Source organism: Protobothrops mucrosquamatus, unplaced genomic scaffold (assembly GCF_001527695.2).
Source record: "Protobothrops mucrosquamatus isolate PMUCROS unplaced genomic scaffold, P.Mucros_1.0 scaffold134, whole genome shotgun sequence".
NCBI lineage: Eukaryota > Metazoa > Chordata > Lepidosauria > Squamata > Viperidae > Protobothrops > Protobothrops mucrosquamatus.
The window spans coordinates 791,450-817,260 of NW_015386501.1; the positions used below are offsets into that span (position 1 = coordinate 791,450).

Genomic DNA, 25,811 nt, shown 5'->3' on the forward strand with positions numbered 1-25,811 from the left:
CCTGCCAATACAGACTGCGTACGGTCGGTGAGGAAGGAGGAGAACCACCGCATAACGGTGCCTCCCACTCCTAACCCACCGAGACGCCGCAGCATGATACTGTGGTCTACAGTATCAAAAGCCGCTGAGAGGTCCAAAAGAACAAGGACAGTGGAATACCCTCTGTCCCGGGCCCTCCAGAGATCATTAACCAACGCGATGATTATATATTATCTTGATTAACAGTTGCTAAGAAGCAGCTATGAAAACATATACTTGCCCTCATATCCTATTTTACTTGGAAGCTTTCTGAATGAATCTGGCTGACCTCAGTGTCATACTGAGTATTAGAACTGAGAGACCTATTGGTTCTTAGAGAAGACCATTTCCTCCTGCTGTTTGATAAATGCTTGTTGGTATCATTAACACTTGGGTGCCCTGTTCTTCATATGTCTAAATCTGATATATTTGTTTTGTGGCCTATACAAGAAGTGCATGCCCTTAGTGCAGGGGTGTGAAACTGCCGGCCCACGGGCCAGATGCATCATCGGGAAACCACGGCCACCCGATTGCCAGCAATGGCGAAAAAGCTCCAATACGTTGCACGACGTCATGTGACGTCGCCAGTTTGACATGTCTGCCTTAGTGTGTTTATGCTTCTCCCCCCTTCATTTTAATAAACACTGTAGTATTTATTTATTTTAATTTTATTCAGCTTTCTGTTTATAATTCATTTACTTTACACACACACATACACACAGAGAAAGAGAATCTTTCAAGTTTAGCTTATTTATGCTAAGTAGAATGCATTCAGGTAGTCATCACTTAATAACTTTGTGCAGTGACTTGCTTATGAAAGTCCTGAACCAGGAGACTTGTAATCAGTCCTTATAGCTGTGATCATCACAGTGTGCTGCAGTCATGTGATCATGATTTGGGCTCTTGGCTATCAGCTCATAATTATGAGGGTTGCAGCATCCTACACGCACACTTGCAATCTATACTGCTGACTTCTGATAAGCAATGTCAATGGGAAAACTGACAGAAGGTTGCAAATGAATGTAACAGTAGAATTTGCTTAACTGCAGCAAATAGAACTTCTGCAGTTGCCATTATAAATTGGCAAAGTCATATAATAATAATAAAGTTGGAAGGGACCTTGGAGGTCATCTAGTTCAACCCCCTGCTCAGGCAGGAAACCCTATACCATTTCAGACAAATGGCTGTCCAGTCTCTTCTTAAAAACTTCCAATGTTGGAGCATTCACAGCTTCTGGAGGCAGGTTGTTCCACTGATTAATTGTTCTAACTGTCAGAAAATGTCTCCTTAGTTCTAGGTTGCTTCTCTCTTTGGTTAGTTTCCATCCATTGCTTCTTGTCCTGCCTTCTGGTGCTTTGGAGAATAGCTTGATTCCCTCTTTTTTGTGGCAACCCCTGAGATATTGGAACACTGCTATTATGTCACCCCTAGTCCTTCTCTTCATTAAACTAGACATACCCAATTCCCGCAATTTAAGATTTTTTCTACTTTAATTTGAACAAGATATGGCCATGCCAATCTGTGAATCTGTGATGGAAACACAAAAGGTGTCCAAATTACCCCCCCCCACTCCCAAATGCTGATAGGCAGAAGAGGTAGAATAGATGATAGCTTGGATTCTAGTAACATATTTTCTTATATGAGAGATAAGATCTTTGTTGGAAGAAGTGAATGGTTGATAAACCTGAATCAAGACAGTATGTGTGCTGTTGAAGATTTCTTGATTTAGTATCATAAAATGGATTTAATAGTTTTGATCTACATTAGAAATATTAATTTAAGTGGAGCTTTTAAGTCTCCTGAAGCGGCACATGAGCCAGAGAACTGTACTAAAAAAGGGTGACATCATCACTGAGAATCCACCTACCACAAAGACTATTTGAAGAATTGGAAGAGTGAGACTAGAAAGAACAAGTTTTAGAGTCAGAGATTTGAGACCAGGCCAACGATAGAGAATGCCAGATTTAACTATTTACTTTACTCTGAGCAGCAAGCTAGACAGATGTAGTCTTAAGTACATATATGTTAAACTGATACTATTGAGTATATTCATGTGCCTTAGAGAACATTTAAATTACATAACAATTTTTATCAAAACTCATGGCATTATTTATAAGAGCATATCAAAGTATTTATTCATTCATATTTTTCATCTCATTCTCTTATACGTTTTTGGGAATTCTTAAGGATTTGATCAAAAAATGTAAAAGATTTCTTGAGATTTATTTCTTGCTGTTTTATTACGTTATACTGAGCTTATTTTCACTTTCAGTACTATTCCTTTCCCAGATTATTTATTGTCGGATAACCCAATTCTGGCTTACTTTTTACTGGAGTGATGTAAGGAAGCCTGGGCTCCAGATTTAAAGTGCATTGCAGAGGAAACTTTTTCCCATACTATAACTTTTTTTAAAAAAAAATATTGTTTTTAAAGTTGTAATCTCTAAATACACTCTAAGCAAGCAAATAGGTGTTACTTAATTTGTAAAATAAAGAAGTTCAAAAGAAATTTCACTCCTCAGATTATTGATGTGGATGGATAAATATATGCAGATGGCAGCATGGTTGGAACCAGTGCCTGTACAGGGCTAGATTTCAGCATGATAATTGACTTCATGTGTATAGAAGAGGGAGAAGTAGAAATATGTTTTTGATATATCCGCATATACAGGTAGTCCTTGACTTACGACCACAACTGAGCCCAACATTTCTGTTGTTGAGCAAGACACTTGTTAAGTGAGTTTTGCCCCATTTTGCAACCTTTCTTGCTACAGTTGTTAACTGAATCACTGCAGTTGCTAAGTTAGTAACAAGATTGTTAAGTGAATCTTGCTTCCCCATTGACTTTGCTTGTCAGAAAAAGTGATGGCATTACCCCATGACATTGCCAATGTCATAAATATGAACCAGTTGTCAAGAATTCAAATTTTGATCACATGACAGTGGGAATAGTGCAATTATAAATGTGAAACATGATCATAAGTCACTTTTTTCAGTACCGTTGTAACTTTGAACGGTCACTAAACAAACTGTTGAAAGTCAAGGAGTACCTGTATATTAAACCATAATATGTACTTAAAGCTTTGTTCTGGATAAGGGATTGATAATCATTTATTAATAATGGGAAATACTTCTGTATTTTGATCCTTGCAAAACTGAACAGCAGAGAATGAATTATTTGGTTCATGCAGTTGGTGACCTAAAATAACAGAGTGTTATGTGAACTTATTTATATAGTTTAAACAAGCCCATTTTATCAGATACGTAGAATGTTATCACTCTCTCCCAAAAAAATAAATAAACGTTCATATCTTTTGACCTCCTTCCCCTGGAAGAGTCCTCAGAATCATATAGTTTGCCAACATGTTTTTATGACAGGTTTGTCAGAAGGTGCTTGGGCTGGCACACAGTTTCCAGCTTGCTTGGGAAAAGAAGGTTTCGGTTCCATTCCCCTCAAGTTATACTGTGTCATTACTTTTTTGTTAAATGGGCAGGCATATAGATACAATGAATAAATAAATAAAATAATGAAATGTCAGTGAACATGTTGCTCTTTCAATAAAATAAATAGAATGCTTACTTTCTCTTTTTGTCAATTTCTCTTACATACACTAAGTATATAACAGCAATAAAACAGATGCTCCCTTAATAATTATAAAAGCATCTATAGGTAGGTTGGGAGAGATTAACACAATACCAGAGAAGAAAATGACATAATATAGAAAAACATACTTTTGACCCATTAGAAAGTAAATATGTCTGAAAATTGCAACAAATGATTAAAAAGTAAAATTATAGGTGAGAAGGAAAAGCTATAAAATTATATTTCGCTTTATAATTTCTGTTGGAGTGATTAACAACTTTAAAAACACAAAATTATTAAAATGCAATACATAGTTGTCTACAATCTATAATAAAGTATAGGTCAGTGCCATAATTGGAATATTAAATTTATTTTTTAAAATGCAATAGGTTAGAGATAAACTGCCAATACAGACTACTGTGGCAGTCCAAGAGATTTAGTTAATCTGACCTAGATGTTTTTTTAATAATTGAGAACACGGTATATGTGAAAACACTTCTCCATTTCAAAATGAAATGCAGGAACATCCATAGTATAATTCATTGGTCCTTGGCAGTGATTGGTGCAGAGTAATTTCTTAAGAGAAAAGGATTTGCTACATACACTTTTTCAGCATTTAAAGCTGTTTAGATAATTGGCATTTGGAGCATAAATAATATTGAAAGTTGGAGGTGAAAGCTGAATCTAATTTTTGCCATATCACAAAGGGGATTATCTGCAATTTCAAGTGAAATATTTCTTTATAATGTCAACGGGTATAATATATAAAATATTAATTTTATAGTTCTTGCTGGGTTATTTTTTCTTGTATATTCTCATCAAATGGTTTCAGAATGAAATAAAAGCAATAATTGAATGAGCTCTTTTTGTTGTACCTACTTGCAAGTATAAAGTGAACTATAAAATAATATGTGAACATTTTTTGTTGATCATATTTGTCTGATAAGTCATATTTTATTCTCTTTTGAATCTGTATGTGAGAAAGAAATTAAATGCTCAGATTTTTCCAAAATATTGTTTAAATGTTACTGTGGCATTGTTTAATAAGTTTGCCTACTCACACTATTCAATTTTTTACCTATTGGATGTTAAATAACATACACTAATGATATTACTAATAGAATAAGAATTTAGCAGTAACATAGATAGATTTACAGAGTATCCTGAAGAGGTTGGCTGTAGAATATTTTTCATGCTTACTAACGGGGGCTATTGACTAATAGGGTAATAAAGGAAATTTGTTTTTGAAAAAAATATTTCTGCTGTAGTAAGAATAGGACGGTTACTATACCCTACGTATCTTTTCATTGTGAGTTATTATTGTGAAGTGACTGTCAAGAAGGCAGTTGTGCAGGGGAAAAAGTTTATAGTTGTATTGGAGAATTCTGAATGCTTGACTTGAATTGTCAAAATGAAATATTTTTTATTTTTATTTTATTTTATATCCCCCTTTTATTGTGTACTCCCCATAGCCAAATCTCCTTATATCTAGTGAATCAGAGAGATGTCTCTGCCTGAACCACTTCCAAATATTATTTTGTTTCCGAAGGCTTAAAAAATGCCCACTTTGCCTATATTTCGATCAAGGATATTTTCCGTACTCTCCACACGGTGGGTGGTGAGCCCCTATAAAATTTTTCTCTAGCATTTTCTCCTCAGGTTGTGCACTGTTCTTTTCTTTCTTTATTGTTGTTACTACTTTTAAAGTTGTATGTTACTCAGAGTCTTTGGCTGCCTTCTAATTTTGACAAATAAGTTTAAAACTCCAAATAGTTTGTTATAGTTTTGTGCATGAAAAACAATTTCAAATTGAGCAATATGTGTTCTAACAAATTACCTTATCTTAAATGAATCTTATCAATAAATAGGTATATATAAAATTGAAACCTTTAATAGCAATTAAGATAGTCAGCATCAGTAGACTAATCTAAGACATAAACAGTTGGTACAAAAACCCTATTTATTCTTCAGGACAGAATGTTTCAAGGAATAAGTGCTTGAAAGTATAGTATTTATATGTATCTTCTACTTTGAAATGTCAGTTTAAAGCACAAGTATCGATACCATAAATTTTATTCTAAAAAATAAATTTTGTTTTTGTTATTTTAGAATAAGTAAGGATTTTTTATTATAATGCCCAGTGGGGGTTCAATTGGCCTTTCAGGAAACCAAATTACAAATTTCATATTAATAATTTGTTTTGAGGAAGTTATCCTTAGAAAACAAGTACTTACTGATTTTGAAATCTTCTTTTACAGACACCCGGCTTAAGAGCGAAACCAGAAAGATTGGAATGGTTTGCAAATAGATGTATTGCAAATAATAATGTATGTATATTATTAATTTTGGTTTGTGTATATTATTGATTCAGTAGAATTCCATCATACTACTATCAAATCATTCAAATCCAAGAACAAATAGATTACTTTCTGCAGGGATCACTGAATAGTATTTAATCCACTTTCCAGATGGCAGTATTGTAATTGCTGTTATTAATTATTCTTGATTTCTTATCCTTTAGATCAGTGCTTCTCAATCGTGGCAACCTTAAAATGTGTGGACCTCAAGCTGTGGAGAATTCTGGGAGTTGAAGTCCATATGTCTTAAAGTTGCCAGGATTGAGAGACATTGTTATAGATGATGTTTAAGGCACTATTATTTTCCCCTCATTCTTCTTACCCTTTACATGAATTGTGACTATTTCCTGGTCAAAAAATAGCTATTTCAGAATAATGAAATTGGAGAAGGAAATTTAGACCAGCGTGTCTAATTTCCTGCTGAGTGCAAGAATCCTATAGAAAGGCATTTGGGTTTGTCTTGAACATATCTAGAGAAAGGGAGTTTCCCTATGGAATTGTTGTTAATATTAGAAATGTTTTTCTGATAGCATCTCCCTTGCTGTAACTTAAACTAAGGATTTTTTTGTACAGGTACTCCTCGATTATGAATGTAATGGAGTCTGGAGCCTGAGTATTTGTTGCAATAAAATGAATGTGAAAACTCCCTATATATCCACTGAATTGTCATGCAGTCCAGCTCACATTTACCTAGTTTATAAATCATGGTGTCATTGAGTACTCGTCAAATACTTGCAGGATTCTCTATATCTTGAACTTTCTTCCAAAATTATTAAATTATTATTATTAAATCCTTAGGCAGCATCATTTGTTCCAATATGATTAATAAGGATAACATTATCAGTGAACATGATAAGACACTGATATTTTTCTGTCATATCTCTGATTCTTGCTTCTAGCAGTCAGCACACTTCGAGACCCAGTGAGTCCTGTCAATATATGCTTATTTCAGTTCCTTAGTTAATCACCAACTGCCATGACTTTCCTCTTTGTCTTCAGGTTGCATCCATTGTGCCATTTAAGGATCTGCCATCTTGTTCTTTTATGCATTGTTTTTGTCTTCTTTTGAACACTCAGAACATTATTCACCTGCAAGATTCAAAAACCTATTTATGAATTCCAGTAATGCTTAATATCTTCTGGATTTTTTCCCAATAATTGTTACTCTCTTCTACTGCACATCTTCCAGTTAGACTTGTGTTATTGATAGAGAATTACGTCATAGTTAGTTTTTGTTACAAGAGCTTCTTTTCTGTGAACTCAAAAATTTGCATTCTTGTTAGCCAAAGCTCCTTTTTTTCCCTTCAATATTTTTCAAATATTCATCTGGTTATTTTCAGGCAGGAAGATAAACATGCTACAAGCATTGCAAGTTACAATTATAGATTTGTTCTAATCATTTTCATTTGTTTGATTTTTTTCGATTTTTTTCCTCTTCTATTCAATCGTGTTCGATTCTCAGAGACTGTATGGACAAGTCCCTACAGTTTTCTTGGCAAGATTTTCCAGAAGTGGTTTGCATTTTCTCGTTCTGATAGTTGAAAGAAAGTGACTAGTGTAAGATCATCCAGCAGGCTTTGTGCCTAAAGTGGGACTAGAACTCATTGTCTCCCAATTTCTAGCATGATGCCTGGACCATTACATCATACTGGCTTTTTTTTTTGTTTTTTAGGGAACCATTGATAATAGAACTTGTATTCTTTTTGTTGCCCTATCAGGCTTTCACTTTAACAAAGTACAAATTCTTGCCTTAGAGAAAATGTTCTGAGACTATCACTTAAACTCCCCAGAAAAACTTCTGTTATTTCATTCGGAGAACCTCGAATCTGGAAATTGGCTGGAATAACCTTAGAATAAATCCTCTTGCAATTGTTGCTCATTTTTTCAGGAAGCAGTGATTCACTAATACTTGCTGAGTAATTAGAAGCCCTTGCTATCAAGAGATTATCTTTCATCCCTCAAAACTCAATGAACAATCTTTCAGAACATATAGCTGCTCTGATCACTCTCTCTTTCCATTTTTGCAAAATCTTGCTAGTTCATAAGTTAATGACCTATTACTACCCCTGCTACAAAACCCCAGGCAAAGAGGAGCATGCTATCTCCCTTTATTCCTTTGGAGAGTTTACATGATTAGGTTTTCAGGTTGCTTCTTCCTTCAAATTCTTTGCCCCTGGTTGATTCTTCTCTTTTGTGATAGGTGACAGGAATAGCCACAAGTGATGCCTCTTGTATCTTTCATAAAAGCCCAATGAAGTACTTTTTTCTTGCTAGTAATGTCTGATACCTCACAATGTGTAGAAGTGAGGGAAAAATGGTCACTACAGGTTGTGTGAACTATATTAGTTGAAGAACTCAAATAAACATTATGCTATACCTATTTTTTAAAAGTGCTATCTGCCTTGGTTGATAAACCAAGATAAACCTACATATGTATTTAGACATTGGAGCAGTTGCTGGCATGTTAGACCAAAAGGCAAATGAAAGTGGTTTCATTCTAAGAGAGAATATTTGAGGGGCAAATATATGAATAGTCTTAATGCAAATATATGAAAATTGCTGTATTATATATATTTATGTAATAAGATGTTCAGAAGCTATGTAAGCCTTTTGAAATATCTGCATGTTTTGAATATTTTTATAGTTCTTTTTGTTTGCTTGTATTCTAAGAATTCATAGATTATGAAAATTATTACTAAATTATTGGCCCATATTTTGAAAGCATGTGTTTCATTCAGTGTTATTTTCCTGTTAATCAGTTCTTCACATTGTCTATATAGACCATATGGGAAGTTGTATAACTGCCCAATGCAAACTGAAAAAAATATGAATATTATAATATATATGTTCTATTTTTATTTTATAGGACGAGAGCTTGGAAGCCATGGTAAAACTGACTCAAAACCTATTTGATTGTGATAGAGATAAGATGTATTATTGTCTGTTATTATTATACCGTAAGTAAAGTGACCAGTTTTATTTTATTCTAACAAGTGTTTTGTAGCCTAGACTTATCTGTCATAAGAATATAATTGCTAAGCATACCCCCCAAAGCTAATGCAACTGTGTAAGTAGCATGAGAAAATAGATATGCATCCTTATAATCAACTAATTAAAAATAAAATGTAGAAATCACCAAGGCAATTATAAGCATAGAACTTCCATATACCAGACCAGTCTAAATAATACCATCCAGTATTGCCTGTTCTAAAAGGTTGCAAATCTCAGAAACCAGTTCTTAACTGGAAAACACTAAAGTTCAATTTGAGGCCTTCAGCTTGGAAAACATATGAGATAGGCCTCTTCTTTGTATTGCTCAGATAAAAAGAGGCTTCTGTGTTTAGCTTCATCACAAGGACAAGAACAAAAACAGGTATGGAGGTAGACAACACTAATATACTTTTGGTTATCTTCCCTCCTTATACATGTTTTTTAAGAGATTCAGAAAATTTAAGAAAGCTGGGATCTGAATTACTTTCTTCCAGATATTATCTAAATGGGCTGGTGACAACCATGGTTGTGGATTCTGGTTAGCCACAAGCATAAAGGTCTGCATTTATACTTGTTTACATTTGTAACCATTTTCCTCCAACTGAGGGCCTTCAGTTTCTTCCTCCTCTTCCTCCTCCTCCTCCTCCTCCTTCCCTTGCAGATTCTGTTGGCTATCTGGTTTAAAGATCTTGGCATAACACTACTTTTCCTTCTTTCTGACCAATGCGCATATATTCTATTTTAAAAAAGACACCACAAGAAAAATTAGATGGCATTTTTGCATTCAGCTCAGCAGCTTGTCCATGGGTGAAATATTCAGTGTGTTTGGGCTGCATTCCAATTTATCAGTTGGTTTCTTTCTTTCAGTTCTAAAGTATTAACTTGAATAGGGAAACATTCTACAGTTGGCTTACTTTGGTTGAATGATAATTGAAGGTTTTTGTAAACCGCCTATTTTCTTCTGCATAGGTGGTATTTATCTCTTGAGGAGTTTCTTTAAAGAAAGTTGCCATTTCCCATCATTCTGTAGTACTAAACCATGTTTCAGAAATTCAAGAAGTGTCTCTGTAATTTCTCCCTTTACTTTGAACTGTCTTGTTTTGCTGTCTGCTAAAAAAAAAAATGTTCCTCTTTGCTATATGCATAATTGCTTTCAATAGAAGATAACCAAATACACTTGCATTCTGCCAAGGAATAACTCAAAGCCTTTCATAATCTTACCATTACGTAGGCAACTTGTTAAGCTTTAGAGGAAAATGCTATAAAATTGAGAGCCTCATAGCACAGGGTGACTGCACATTCAACTCAGGGAGATTTAAATTTGGCAGGCATGTTAAGCAGCTGAAATTATTATTTTGAAAAAAATCAGTTCATATGTATTTGATGTACTGTCAAATAGTTTTACAGCTTTTATACAGACGCTTTTAAGAATGTGTATGTTACTATTCAAAGTTGGAGCAGTATAGCCTCACACTGGAAATTTTGTTAAAACTAGGGGTAATTACAAAGGTAAAACCAAGAGCAAATCATTTTTTTAGAAGTTCTGCTGAACCTTTTTAGATTAGCTATAGTTTAGCCAAAACAAAACCCTGAACATTTTGGCTGTTTGGGTGATTTGGACAAAACAAATTCCAGAAGATTTGACAGGACATGTAAGGCAAGGCTGGGACATATAACCCCTGTCCCCTCCTCACATTAAAAGTGTGGCATATCCAACGCCCTCCCTCCATACACACACTTCCTTCTTTGTTTTCCCTTGGCTGCTTCTGCCACCTTGATGTGTGTATCCTACCTCCCTGCATCCTCTTCCAATCTTCATGAAACAGTCAACGTTCAGTCTTCATCTGCAACAAAACAACCATATTTCATTCAGTGTCTGGACCAAAACATCTGAAACATATTCAAGCATGGACCATTCAAAATCAGCTGTTCCATGCACAGGCAGATTTGTGCATCCCCAATCAGAAAATTTTGAGCAGGCTGTGTTTTGGATCACAAAATTGACTGGGGAACTTGAAAATTGACTAGAGCCCATGGTGTTTGGTAATTGGCTCCCAACTTGTATTAAAAATGGCTCAGAAAAGATTTATATTTTATTTTTAAAAAACAGTTTTCCAAACAGATTGTGGAATGGTGAGAGGTGGAAAAAGTTTGAACCTTTGGATGTCTGCTGTTGTACAGATCCAGATTGATACCTTTACGCGTTACTTTAATGTCAGATGGGAAAAGCTTCTAATAGAATTTAATAAATGCTAAAAGCTTTTCTTTCATTGCCCAGTCTCTCCTGTTTACAGAGGTCATTTATCCTTGAAAATTCCTCACACAAAATGGAAGGAAGCATTATGAAACGATCTTTAAAATGCAAAGGACTTTCTGCTTTTTTTTGCTGCAGCAGATTAACCCAGTTCTCCCTCCATAGGTGTGCTTTAGATGGTTTACTATTGGCTTACTATTTAGAAGTAAATAAGCAAAAAAGGGGTCCAAATTTCAATTTAAATAAAGAAACATAGCATTGGGCTTCAAAGCATAATTTTTTTATCAGTAAGAGATTGTTCTCGCCTTCCCAATAGGACTCTCCTCCCTTATACTGACAATATGCCTGTGAGGGAGAAATATAAGAAAATAAATTTTATGAAAAATTTCTCCAGTCAGCAAAAATAAAAAGCGCAACCAATTCCTCTATTCAAATGAAAAGAACAGCTTTGTTTCTTAGAAGATAAAACAATGTGTTTCTTAGTGCTTTATGTTTGGTAATTAATTATAATCCTTTGTCATAGAAATGAAAGAAAATAGACCCAGGAACTTTATCTTCTGCAAACTGTATTTAAGATTTATGCTCGTATTTTAAGAAGGGTATTTTATATACTTAGTGTTGTGTGAATAAAAAAAGTAAACAAAACAACCACATTTCTTTTGTGATCCTAGAAGAGGAGCACATCCCTTTGCAGGAGTGAGTACAAAAGAAGTACAACAAATTTATCAATTATGGCACTTTGTCAAACTTTGCTTAAGTCAGTGTTTCTCAACCTTGACAATTTTAAAGCATGTGGACTTCAACTCCCAGAATTCCACAGCCAGCATTGCTGGCTGTGGAATTCTGGGAGTTGAAGTCCACATGCCTTAAAATTGTCAAGGTCGAGAAACACTGGCTTAAGTACTTACACAACATCAACAACAGCTATTTTGTTTCCTCTCATAGAAGGATCTTTTGGATCCATCCAAGAGCTTAAATTAATTTAACAAAATAGCATCTCCAAATAAGATAACCAGAAAATAAAATTAATGAAATTTCACTTAATACAACATGATATGACTTATTGTTATGAACAGTGAAATTTCCAAAGTGAATATAAATACTTTCGATACAAGCTTTTGAAATAAAATCTTTTCTTGATAAACAGTGGTGTTCCCATGATTGTTTCATAAAGTGTGAATCAGTAAGGGGGAAAAAGCACTTTTTATTTTAGCTTACTAGTTTTAGTGGATTTTTTTGGGTAAAATATTTGAACTTGAAATCTTTGGATTTTTTTTCACAATATGTTAAAATATACTTATCAGCAGTACATATGTGTAATTGTTTTCTCTTTTCTTTTTTAATGTTTCCTTTTCAGAAAAAAATAATGATTTAGGAAAGGCTGAAGCTGTTTGGACTAAAATGCAGGAAGAAAACATTGTTCCCCGTTCAAGAACTTTGCATTTGCTAGGACATATTTTTAAAGTTAATAATCAGAAAATTCCATTTACTGCACCTCAGGTAAATTAGAATCAATGCTTTTATGATGAAATAGCTACATTAGAATAACTCTTTTTAATTAGATAATAAGTGGATATTATCTATTTAGAAAAATAAAGACACGTATTTGTTTCTTTTAAAGAATTGGTATGAAAGCGATGATGATTCTACATCAATTGGCTTGTCATCATTTCCTCAGCAAACAAATCAAGTTAATGAAAAAATATACCAATTTTGCAGAAATGGTAAACACCAAGGTAAATCAGTTTTGGCTTCTTAAACCCTTGTTGAAGATATGATTAACTTTTTCTGTATAGTCACATATGATGTTCTATGAACAAACAAACTGAAATCTCTAGTGCCAGAATATTTACATATATATGTTACCTAAAGCTACCGTACTAATTTTTATGTCTTTATTACTATTCTAACTTTGTTACTGTTTTGACTGTAAAATCTAACAAGATACCAGTATCTTGTTATACTGGGATAATAGTATATTAAGATGGGGAAAATGCCACTCCCAAACAAGAGAACAGCAGGATAGAAATACTCTAGAGTAGAGATCGTGAGGCTGTAGCTTCTCTTGCTATATCTGTCTTTTCTGGAGCCTGTTTCCTGTAGACAAAACAATTAATTCATTGTCCCTAATGAATTTGGAAGGGACATGAGTTAACTGGCCATGATGGATCCCTTCTGGGCAGATAGCCTAGAATTTTCAGCTAGATGAGTGTCACCTACTATGACCACCGGAGGGCAGTTATGGCTGAAGAACTGGTACAAACATTCTATCTGCTTTGGTGCTCATATTGGGCCCATTCAAGGATGGAAAACTGTTTGGAGAAGCCCTAGAGACTTAAGAAAAGAAAAGCCGTATCCCTGTCCAACAAAAGTTATGAAAGGAAGGGTAGGAGGACTTCAAGTTACTTCTGTCATTCCTTTAGTTCTTACAATTCTAGTTCCTACTATTCAAAACATGCTGGGGGAATAGAGACTTCTGAACAATCTGCAGCAGTTCCAGCAAGAATGAACATTGTTTTACCCCATCCAGCAAAGAGGAGGTGCCTTAGCCTTAGTTACCTGAATCTGAAAGACTGACTCATGAAACTTGCTAGTCTTTAGGATCATATGACAACCTATGTAGATTTGGTATCATGGGCAAGAATCCATTCCTTCTGTCTCCAGTGGATATTCTTCCCTTTCCAGGTGGATGAAATCTTGTATGAAACTAGAGTATGCACTAGGACAGTGGTTCTCAACCTGTGGGTCGGGACCCCATTTGGGGTCGATCGACCATTTCATGGGGGTCGCCAAGCAAGGTTGTCCGCCATTTTTTTTGTCCACCATTTTTTTTGTCCACCATTTTTCCCCCTTTTCCGGTGGGTGCCTTACCTCCCTTGGGCTGGGCCAGCTGGTGGTCAGCCTGTTCCGTCTCTGTCGCTTGCCAACTACGCCTCGGCCGGCGCAGGGGGCGGAACCACGCATGCACGGCGCTCCCTGGCAGGGAAAGTCTCGACTTACGACCGGTTGGGTAGTCCTCAACTTGCGACCGGTTTAGTCCTCGACTTACGACCGGTTTAGTCCTCGACTTATGACCGGTTGGGGTCGCGGCATTAAAAAGGTTGAGAACCACTGCACTAGGAGATATTTATTGAATTGCCACGTAATCATGATCTCCTTTATTAAATATTACCAACTTAACCCATCCATCTTAGCCAAAGAAACATTCAGTAAGAGGGTGCTGGAAAAAGTAGTTCCTATACAGTTAAGCTCCTTTAATAAAAGTTAAGCTCTCCCAAACAGTTTTAAGTTTGTTCCACTATCAAATGTTTTAACTCTGTTGTAGGAAAGCAGTGTGTTGGTCTTATCATGAAAGATCATTTTCTTCACTGAACATCCAGCTACCCTTCAGCTACCTTCCATGAATATCAAGAGGGAAAGAAATGTTCCAGGGCCTATCTATACCTGCAGCCAATGTAACATAGTTTAGTCACATATATTTATTCCTAATCTCTAAAGTGTTCCATCTTTGGAAGGAGGAATGCTTGGAGTGAAATTGGCATATTAGCCCCATTGCCTCTTACTCAGTATAATTGAGTAGGCTTTTTTAAATACTAAAGTAATTATTTTGTTGCTGATGAGATATTAAGTAAAACACTCCAGGAAACATACCAGCTAGCCTGCAACAATTATTCCTTAATTTGTTGGCTTCGTGTTTTTTTGTTAATCTCGACTCCTGATGATCAAATAATACCATTTTCTTAAGTAAAGCTATCAAGACTTATCTTGTAGTATTGTCCTACAACTGTATATCGTGTGTGTGTGTGTGTGTATTTCATTTCATTGAATGCAGTAACCTGGGATTAACACACAATTCATAACACTTTAGCTACAGTAATCTAGATACCAAAATCATTGTAAACATAACAAAGAACAAAAAGTAATGAATATTGACCTAAAACTATTTCAAATCATTACACAAACTTGTTTCAATGCAAAATATTGATCACTGCAGTATTCATCGAATTTCATGATACCTATTTTACCTTTAAGAATAACATAATATAGGATGTGCATCTATTTAGCCAGTACATGTAGTGTAAGTTCTTTCTCACCTATTCTTCATTCAGTTTTCTGGATATATTTTCAACTATAAACAGAATTCCACTAGATATTCAAGGCATATATAAGCACTTTTATGTGTAATACTGTATTCTAATGATTAAAATGACTTTCTAAAGTAAACTATTGAACAGTGGGGGGTGGTTTCAGATACGTAACGTTTATTTTTAGAGCAAATTAATGTTTTTGTTGGGACATTCACACCTGCTTAATCTTGTTCAGAAAAGTAAATGATTGAAAAGCATACTTCCCTTTTCCTCCTTAGCTTCCTCTTCTTGTAATGTCTTTTGACTGTCAGTTATTGTGAATGTGTGAAATAAAACCATTAATCAGTCAGATAAATGCTGTTGTGGTATATTTATAAATGGTATGTTTCTATGTAAACCTTGTAAGCAAATAAGTTCATCTCTCAAAAGTAGAAAGAGTGCTAATATTTCCTAAAGATTTCTGGGATAAATATTAACCATTCTGACTATCACAAGAATCAGGAATTATCTTAAAATTGAATGTAGAGTATTTTTAAATGAGTAGCATTGCAGTGATTTGATAGTGATTTTGAAAAGGGCTGTTTTGTGACTGGCTAAGGCATAACTTGTTCCTCATTTGTGGCAGTAATTCCTCTCCCCCCTCCCTTTTAGTATGAAGACAAATTTAAGTTGCTAAAAATTAAATAGAAATGAGATTTTTATTGGACACTAAAACAGCTCTTAAATGTAGCTTTGAACTCAGAAAGAAGAGTAGAGAAACGGGTTTGTTTCATGTGCTGTTAAAAAGAAGAGATGAACAGTTTACTGTGCCACTTCAATAAACGCTGACACATTTATTGTTTTTTAAATTCTTTTGCAGAGGCATACAGGCTTTTTCTAATGGCAAAGGATGTTGCACTTAATGTCAGTTGTTACAGCAATCTTATCAAAGCATTGCTCAGCCATGGTTTTCTTTCAGAAGCAATGGAAGTAAAAAAAGTGTAAGTCTTTTTATCTATGCATCTGTCTTTATCAGTTATGGGTCATTTTTCATGTACATTATTTCATACTTTGCCTGTTGTTTAAGGACAATGTAATGTACTAGACTTTCCATCATTGAATCAAAAAAGTTGACATTCTCAAGTCATCTTGGTTAATAGTCCATCATGACTGAGTCACACATTTGGTACACTTAACAATTTAACAAATGCGCACATTATCAAAACACCAAACACTTTGTATGTGTAGGTGGTCCTGGGGTCTCAAGACCAGACAACAAATATAGCAAATGTTCTCTTGACAGAATCATATGAATAGGAATAAATGTCGTTTAGTGCATCAGACAGCTTTGCTTCATGCATAAAATCCCCAGTGTGGAGTAGAGATCTGAATATGCAACTATGCCACACATTTCTTCAATTGCTTGAATCTCTTAAAAGAACTTTCTTGAAATAAACTTATTAGTGTCTGCATTGATTTTATATCGATAGTGAGAAAGAAAGATTACATATAGAAGATTGTCTGTGTGGCCAAGTTCTCCAACTGTAACCCGATCCACTGTACTGTAGCTGTGAATATTAAAACCGTTAGAAAAATGAATTATCCTTTAAGCTTAGTTTACATTATAATCAAGAACAAGAGAGAAGTTTTAAATCAGAAGTCTGTGTTGAAAGGTAGTTTATTAGACTCAAATTATTATATCAAAAACAACAATAATAGAATTAAATAGCTACTAGAAAATAACCTGAGATATTTATATGCTCAAAAAATAGAGATTTATCTTAAGTAATTAATATACAGAAACACAAAATTGCCAACAGGTTGATTAACTTTTTCAAAAAAAACAATAGCCTGCTAGAAAGAAAAATGAACATGAACAGAAAACAGTTAAAGCGAGATTTAAATTGTGAACTAATTAAAATTATACTGAAATTGTTTAAAATAAAATGATAGAGTTAAAGTAAAATTTAACTTCAGTATTTAACCCTAAAATCTTACCTGTATTTGGCTATGCTTGGACATATTGCACAACTAGGAATAAAATGCTTACTAGTAAACAAACACAAAATTCATATGAATTAGCTTTAGCTTTACAATCCTTTCCGGTTGTCCTTCCCAAATGCATGGGAAAAAATTGGAACCTTTCTCTTGTGCTTTAGCTAATTCTGCTTTAGCATAATTTAGCACTGTGTCTCAGATCTAACAAAGCTGTTTAATTTTTGTTATTATTATATTTTATTTATTTATTCATTTTATATCCTACCTTTATTATTTGTATAAATAATTCAGGTTGGTGAACATGCCTAATATTCTTTCCTCTTCTTCTTATTTTAACATGCAAGTAAAAACAAAAACAGCATGGGTTATGAAAAATAGCCTGTTTCAAGAAAACAAAATAAAAACCATCCATGGTCTTCTCTTCACTGATATTATAGAGAGAGAGCGAAAGAGAGAGAGAGAGTGAGAGACAGTATACTAGATTTATATATCTAATGCTCAGCTAAATCATACTTTATCATTGCATCCAAAATGGATTGCAATATAGATACTAATCCAGAAAACAAAGAACAGAGAAATGCAGAGATTCTTTTAACCAAATGGCAGCCTTATGTAACAGGAGAGGGTCTAATATAAAACCTGCTCACCTTGCTACATTTTACATTAATTTTGATTCATAGGATATACATACATTAGATGTCAAAACAAAGAATTTTCAGGATTGCTTGGTAAATTGCAAGCATAAATCATTAGGACTGCTTTTCATTACATTGGCAAAGGTTAACACTTTTGGGAAAAATTTAAGCAGACCAATATATCAGAACACAATACATTTTACATAGTCTATTACCAGCAGACACAAAATACTAAAATAAAAAAAATGTGGTAATCCAAGTGAAATACAATAAGATTGTATATTGGGAAAGGAGAATTCCAAGATCTGGTTATTTTGAAAGGGGAATTCTGCCTAGCTCACAGTAAGGAAGAAATAACTTTCTTTTTTCTACTTATAAGGTAGATATTTTTTTTAAAAAAAATCAATTTCTGATAGATAAATTGGAAATACTGAATGTTAATGCCTTTATAGAAAAATATTTTATTATTATTTTGGTCAGCCTAAAGATCTTGATGAAATTTAACTATAGTTCTAAAATAGAAATGTAATAATTTTGAAATAAGGGATTAAGTCTGTAAGAACAGTAACACTTATTTAATTGCACTAAAGATTGAAAGATTGGGGAAAGTAAATCCTTTGTTATATGTCATTTACAGTTCTGTGCATGAGTTTTTGACTTACAGGTTTTGACAGATGGGGCAAAAGAAAAAAAAAAGAGCAATGAGGGCTTAGGCAGAGATTAAGCAGAAAATCCTGAGGGCCCAGAGGCTGAAAGTGACTGAGAGGAAGGTCATATTATGAACTTACCGGAGGATTTTCTTGAGATTGGGGAGAATAATTTAGCAATGACTCTATTTACTTCCTAATCCGCTCAGTTCATAAATTCAGAAAGGTGGGCTCTTCTGTTGTTTCTCACAAGATGATCCCTCTGGTTTATCTGACTGTTGATACAACAAATGTCAGCCTTGTATTTACTTCTCTCTGGGGGAATTTTAAGAATAAAGTCTATATTTAATTATGTGGGGACCATTTAAAGCCATGGACATGAAAATAGAAAAAGGTTTTCTGATCAGCATGTTCAAAGTATTTGTTTTTCAAAAGGACTTAAATATTAGTAAAGCTAATTTCTTCTTGCAGTTTCTGGTAAGTGAAGTTGTTCATTTTTGTTTTATTTTTGCCTTTTAAAATTGAATTAATGAATGATGCAGTTTAGTTTTAGGACAGCAGAGTAATGCATAATTTTTTTTAATCCTGCATATGTCTAGATGACAAAAATTTGAAAATTAAATCAACCAAATTATACAGAGCTGGTTCATAATATCCCTTTGATTTGTATTTAAAATATACCGTGCTGAAAATAAATGTTTCATTTTTTTATTGCAGGAAGAATGGTTTTACATTTTATAATTATGGTGACTGTTTTAAAAAGAAGAACAAAGTATCCCGCTTAGGATACAGCAGAACAATAGTGGGCATGCAGTTATTTTCGTCATGTAATATGTCAGCATTCAAGAATCTGAACCGATTGTTTAAAAAAATCTTGTACTTTGTTTCTTTTGTTGCTCATTTCCAACTTTGTCATCTGTCAGAATGCACAAAAAAATTATCCTTCTATAACCATTGACAGGATAACACAAAAGCTGTCTCCAGGTCGATATTTTGCAGCAATATTTTTAACATACGAACAGTAGTTTTTATAATTTCACCTTGGTGCTCAACCATTTATTATCGTATCAGAAGCATGTCAGTAATTCCTTTCTAAATGTCTGCTTCTTTTAGCGCTGAGAACCACATCAAGGGCTTCGTGCTGAACGATGCTGCCAGCAGCCTCCTCATCTTAACGCAAGTTAGGCGGGATTATTTGAAAGGTATGTCACAATGCTTGACCTTTACGTCACATTAATGCCTCTGCAGATTTTTCTTGTAACGCCCTTCGAATACTTGGATAAAGGAGTCCATTTAGCAAATTACCTGCTTATCAAGCGCCTTTTGTGGTAGCTGAGAGACGTAAATTACTGTACATGCATTTATAATACAGCTTGAATATGAATGTACTTGTCATTTGACCACTTAGTCCAGTTTCCGTTCCATTTAACACAAGATGGGTTTTCTTAAGATGAATCACAGCTCTTCAGACATGCAAAATTTGTGTTCCAGAACGAGAAAAAGTACAGGCTTTCAAATGCGTTAAAATTCACAGCACAATTCATTTTGCTTTGGAAATTAACATACCTTAGAGCATCTGAAACAATTCCCAGCAGTTTCTTCCTGCACATTGTGTTGGTAGCACCAGATATCAAGTGAGTTAAATTGAGTGTTAAATATGCGTGGCTGTGCATTAAATGTTTATAATACTGATTTTTTAAAAACTTAATTGATTACTTTTAATAGTTCTCAATGCCAGCAGAAATAAAACATACATTGTCCTTTTGTACTCTTTGTAAACTTACTTTGCATGGTAACAGCAATATTGGCTAAACAGTTTAAATGCTTGTGAATGCAGTAGTGAACAATTTTACTGTTATTCTATATTCATTTATTTGAGTCTAGTTTAGGTTCATCTTGAACATCTGCCTTCAGAATCTACTGGTTTTCACATAGTGAGAAGGCCAGTCAGGCTTAGGATCACAAACTGAACTTGCACAAATTACATTTTTATACCATAGTTGTTACATATTGCCACTGAATATGTGTTTTTCATCATATGCTTAAATGCATCTTTTCCATAATTTATTTCATTTTTAATCCTAGTTTAGCAAATGGCCTTTAAGGTAGAAGAACTATTGCTAAATCATTTAGTTTCATGAATTCTCTGAAGAATATATCTTAGATTAAATATGTTGGGGTTGGGTAATCTGTAGCCAATAACATTATACAGTTATTGGCTTAATTAAAGAATCCACTTTAAGCTGTATAAGTTCAGATCTCTGATAAGAATTGCCTGTCCTTTAGCGGTCTATGATGTGGGAAGAAGTGAAGGGGTCTGAAACAGCATAGGAAGAAAGATTACTAGGAGATGAAAAAAATGTAGGAAGAACTGTGGGTGGCCTGTTCATATTTTGCTTTGGCCCTACTTATGTTCTGCTTAAGCTCCATGTGGTTCCCAAGTGATTATCCCCAGGGAATCCTTTCAACAGAAATAATTGCCCATCAATCAGCTGCCATGACCCTATAATGCCAGACATGATATCCTGAATCTCAAAGTATTCAGAAGTCACTGGGAGAATAGCTTCTCCTCTCTATCTTCCCTTGAGACCAGTATTTAAGCAAAATTTCTACAGCACAGCAAGATATCTTGCTGTTCTCCCATAATTTCTTTTTTTTGGCTCCCTCTTGGACAGCAACTAAAGGATGCAGTAAAAGATTGCTGATAGATAGGCAGGGACTTCCTGCTTCAAGCTATTGGACGAACTTCTTTGCTTTTATTTGACCTCTGATTTCTACAGATGTGTCTGCTTCCCTTCCCTTCACTTTTCCCTATCTCTTGGTGGATATCCTTCTGGCTTGCTCTCAACAATACCTAATGAAACACTTGCAAATCTTGAGATCATTTTCTCAGTGCTGAGTGCATTAATCTCTGTTTCTCTGTGCTGTGCTTTATTTAGCCAATTTTTGATTATTTAGAGTAGATCAGGGAAGCTAGGATAAAAACTGAACAACTGAAATTGGATGGATTCTATATTTTAAAAATACTTAATATGATGTGCTGATATGATCTACCTAGAGCAAGGATGCTCCAGTAAAGGTAATTCGTGCCTTGATTGTTCCCAGTTGGCCTACTACAATGCGTGGCTCCGCACTGTAGTAGCACAAAACTGGATGGATTATTTGTGTCTCGCAAAAAGAACACTAATTGTGCAGTCACTGCACTGGTTTCAAATTTGGCTTCTAGGCCCAAATCAAAGTGCTGGTTACTATCTCTAAAGCTCTTTATACTGCAGTAAAGAGAATATATCAGGCATCACCTTCCTGAAACTGAGTCTGACCACTCCATTCCTCCAAAGAAAGCCTGTTGCAGGTCTCCATCCTCAGAGGATTTACTGACATGGGTCCAGCAACAGCCCACTCTGTAGCGGCCTCCATTTTATGGAGCATTCTCTTCTGGAGATATAGATGGCCTCTAATTTATAGACTTTTCAAAACCTAGCCAGAGTAATACTGTCCCAGCAGGTGCCTGGCCTTAAGTTAATTTCATACAGTAGTGGTGCAATATGCTAGTTTTGTATTGGTTGTTTTTATTGCTTGCATGGGATTGTAATAAATCATAAACTAAGTTCAACAAAAGGCATGTGGGCCTTGTAACTATTCTGTACAATTTGGGGTGGTGGTGAATTATGGGATATATATGTATTTGTTGCACTTACTGAGTGCATCAGAATTTTTAACAGGAAAATTAATACATAGCAGTTTTGACTAAAATAGGGAGAATTATGACCTTGGTCAATAATACATACAAATCAGATGTGGATAAAAAATTTTAGTCTAAATTATAGTCATTAATTTTCATTAAGAAAATAGTCACATTTTTATAGTGAAACTTTTATTTTTCTGGATCTCCATTTAGGGCGCTTAAGATGCAACAATTTTTTTTAAAGATTTCATCTCCAGATATTTATCTGAGGCAGTCTAAACAATTTTTACATCTTTTCTCCAATTATATAATTTATGTCTTTACTGAAATGATATAGGCTAGCATAAAAATATCAGTTATATAAATGGGAACTGCTCCTCCTTATTCCAACTCCAATGATCCAGATTCTGGAGATATATATATATATATATATATATATAATATAATCAAGAGAGTAAAGAAATGGAAATGGGCCAGTCACATAGCAAGAAGAACTGATGGCAGGTGGATCAAGGCAATCATAGAATGGATCCCACTTGATAAAAAGCATGCACAAAAGAGACATAAAACAAGATGGATTGACAACATCAACAAGAATTGTGGGCAGAAGAAAGCTCAGGAAACATGCAGAAGAGGCCTTCATCTTGCAGTAGATAGACAATGGCTAAAATGATATGTGTATGTATTGTATGTACACACATCCATACATATATATATATGATAATAAAATACATGTTGTTCTTCATCTAATTATCAAAGTATTGATGAAAATATGAGTGTATGCATGTGTGTATTCTAATACTATCTTTTCATTCCTGGTATCCATGTTCGTGTGTCTCTCTGTCTTTCTGTGTGTATACCCTAACCCATACATACACACATACATGAACCAATTCCTTTTAGCTGTGTCAATGTGGCTTGTGGGGAAAGGAGCATCAGAAGTTTAATTTTAATTTTTAATTATTTAGGATAGGTAAGCAAATGTGATCAGGGAGCACATTTCATATTTTTAAAAGAATTTCTGGGTGCTCTGATAAAATAAATGCTGCACTATTCATAATAGATTAGGATGGAGGCATGGCCAGGCACCAAACATCCATTCACTAGAAGGCAGACTTTTGTGATTACTTCCCACCCTTTCTTTTTACCATAGGATGCTCTCTAGGAATGTTTTTGCTTTCCTGTTTAGATATCACACTAAATTTTCTCTATTATTGTAACATACTAATGCAGCTTTTGATTAGTTATAAATGTGTTCCATACTCCTTTTCCCAAAGAATTTTGGAAGGAATGTTGGCAGAGTTTTAACTTTTTTTACTGTTACTGTTAGCTATAGTACCTATACTTGGGAATAAGCAAAAAAGATTAGGATGTTTTGTTATATAGTGGTGATTTTCATCATCAAAATTGGGTAGAATACATAATAAAGTGATGATCATTGTTTTTCATGTTGCCATTTTCAATAGCTAATATCAAAAGTTGGACTGAAACTTATCATAGGTGAGCACTATTGATTTGTGGGCCAACTGCATATTTAACCAGTGAACCCACCATTTTTTACTGTTGAACCCTACCAAGATGGTAGTGCAGGTTCTAAAGATATCTTAGTGGTAAAAAAAAACATAAAAATTACTTGTTAGACCATGGGTCAGTTTAACAAATCTAGAAAAATGGTGCTTGAGAAAGTAGTGGTATGCATGATGGCCCACTGTGGCTGTTAACTAATTAGAGATAAAGAAGTAGTCTTGGAAATGTGGACCTCAAAATCTTACATGCAAGATATACATAGCAACATATAATTGCTTTTGGAAAACAGTCTAAAAAAACTATGGTAGGTTGAACAAAAGAATTTGTAAGATTTTTCTTTCTCTCATTAATTAGATTTATGAGTATGCAATGTAATGTCAAGATCTATTGTTTTGAATTATTATTTATTAATAACATCTGTTCTTTAATCTATTCAATAGAAGCAATGTCTTCCCTCAATACACTTCTTAAAAATGGTCAGATACCCAGTCAGCTAGCAATTACTCGGCTTGTTCAGGCATTCGCTCAGAAGGGAGATGAAGAGAGTATAAAGGAAATTGAGAAATTAATAGAACCCCTGCATGAGACTGTTAAACTCCCAAGAATGCTTTTCATCAACAATACTGCATTGGCTCGCATCAAAAAGTAAGTAACTCGATAATAGGTACCACTTCTTTGTAACTAGTAGGGAAACAGGTTTATGGTGATCTTGTTATCAATAACCTTTTCTTCATAATAGTTAAATATTTGAATTGGCTGACATTGAAGTTTCTTATCCTAGAAACAATGAATGTTGGAGTCTATTTAATGAAATGCAAGAACTGCAAATTATTATTGGATAAGTGAACTTGCAATACAATTGTGTCCAATTCTTGGAAGACTGCCTGGACAAATCCTTGCAGTTTTCTTGGCAAGTTTTTAAAGAAGTGATTTGCCATTGGATCCTTCCTAGGGCTGAGTGAAAGTGACTGGCCCAAGGCCACCCAACTGTCTTCATGCCTAAGGCAGGACTAGAACTCATGGTCTCCTAGGTTCTAGCCTGACGTCTTAACTACTACACTGAATTGACTCTCATGTCTAACATACATGTTTTTAAAATTCTGTCTACCTGAATGAAACGTTGATGTAAGCTAACTCTTGTTAATACTGTAATTCAAGCATAGTGCACACCTGTTTGTAGCAGTAAGCTTTACATGTGTGTTAAAATTGCTTTGCATTCCTGTGATAATGCAGAATAATAAAAGATTAGCCTAAAGATTGTGAGTACCTTAAAATAAATAATCACTTACTTGTCTAATGGAATGTTTGAAAATTCTTTTCAGATAATAGAAGAATTGGGAACATAGTTCCCAACTTGGTACATTCCAATTATACTGTCTCTCTTCTGTTTATAGTATTAGTACATAAATATCAACTGTATGTTTTCTGAAGTATACTGGCTTCATTGAATGGTTTCATAGTATTTATTTAATATTGAGTGTTGGCTTTTATCCATAAAATCTTCTTGTCTTTGCTTCTTTATGCATTGAAGACATTTAAAATATACCAATTAGCTGAATCCTGTCCTATTTATTTCACTCTTGTGCTAGCCTCTCAAATAAATTTGGTTGTTTTCTCACAGTCAGTACTTTGGTAGAATATGTTATATTTACAGATATGTATATCCCAGACATATATTGATAGTCCTAATGAAGACTGGCAAAGTATTTGAAAAAATAGATAAATTTGGGTAGAAAGATCGAAGAACCATTTTAACAGTTTCATTTCCATGTTCATGCTTTCTATTTCTGAATATGGATTAGCATCCTTCTAAGGAGAAATAAGCTTTACAAATTCTTAATAGTATCCAAAATCTTTCATTAAATCAGTTTAAAAAAACTAGTCTTTTGGAAATGCTTGAAGACTCAAATTTCTCTTTTAAACATCAGTTTAACATCAGGAAAGGTCCAAAATACACATATAAGGTTGTATCAGGTAGAAGAACATGGTAACAAACAATCAGTACAAACCTTTTGCCATTTTATAGCCCAGTTATCTATTTGCTGTGGT

The 25,811-nt window shown here is 34.3% G+C and overlaps 1 protein-coding gene across 1 annotated transcript in view; it reads left to right on the forward strand.

The window, feature by feature from the left end:
- LRPPRC (leucine rich pentatricopeptide repeat containing) overlaps positions 1 to 25,811 on the forward strand; it is a 99,789-nt gene that overhangs the window by 63,065 nt on the left and 10,913 nt on the right. Inside the window, exons 25-31 of the mRNA XM_015813088.2 lie at positions 5,860 to 5,928; positions 8,825 to 8,915; positions 12,561 to 12,703; positions 12,825 to 12,939; positions 16,151 to 16,271; positions 19,664 to 19,752; positions 24,203 to 24,407. Coding sequence (XP_015668574.1) covers positions 5,860 to 5,928; positions 8,825 to 8,915; positions 12,561 to 12,703; positions 12,825 to 12,939; positions 16,151 to 16,271; positions 19,664 to 19,752; positions 24,203 to 24,407 — 833 coding nt within the window. The remainder of the gene's footprint in view (positions 1 to 5,859; positions 5,929 to 8,824; positions 8,916 to 12,560; positions 12,704 to 12,824; positions 12,940 to 16,150; positions 16,272 to 19,663; positions 19,753 to 24,202; positions 24,408 to 25,811) is intronic.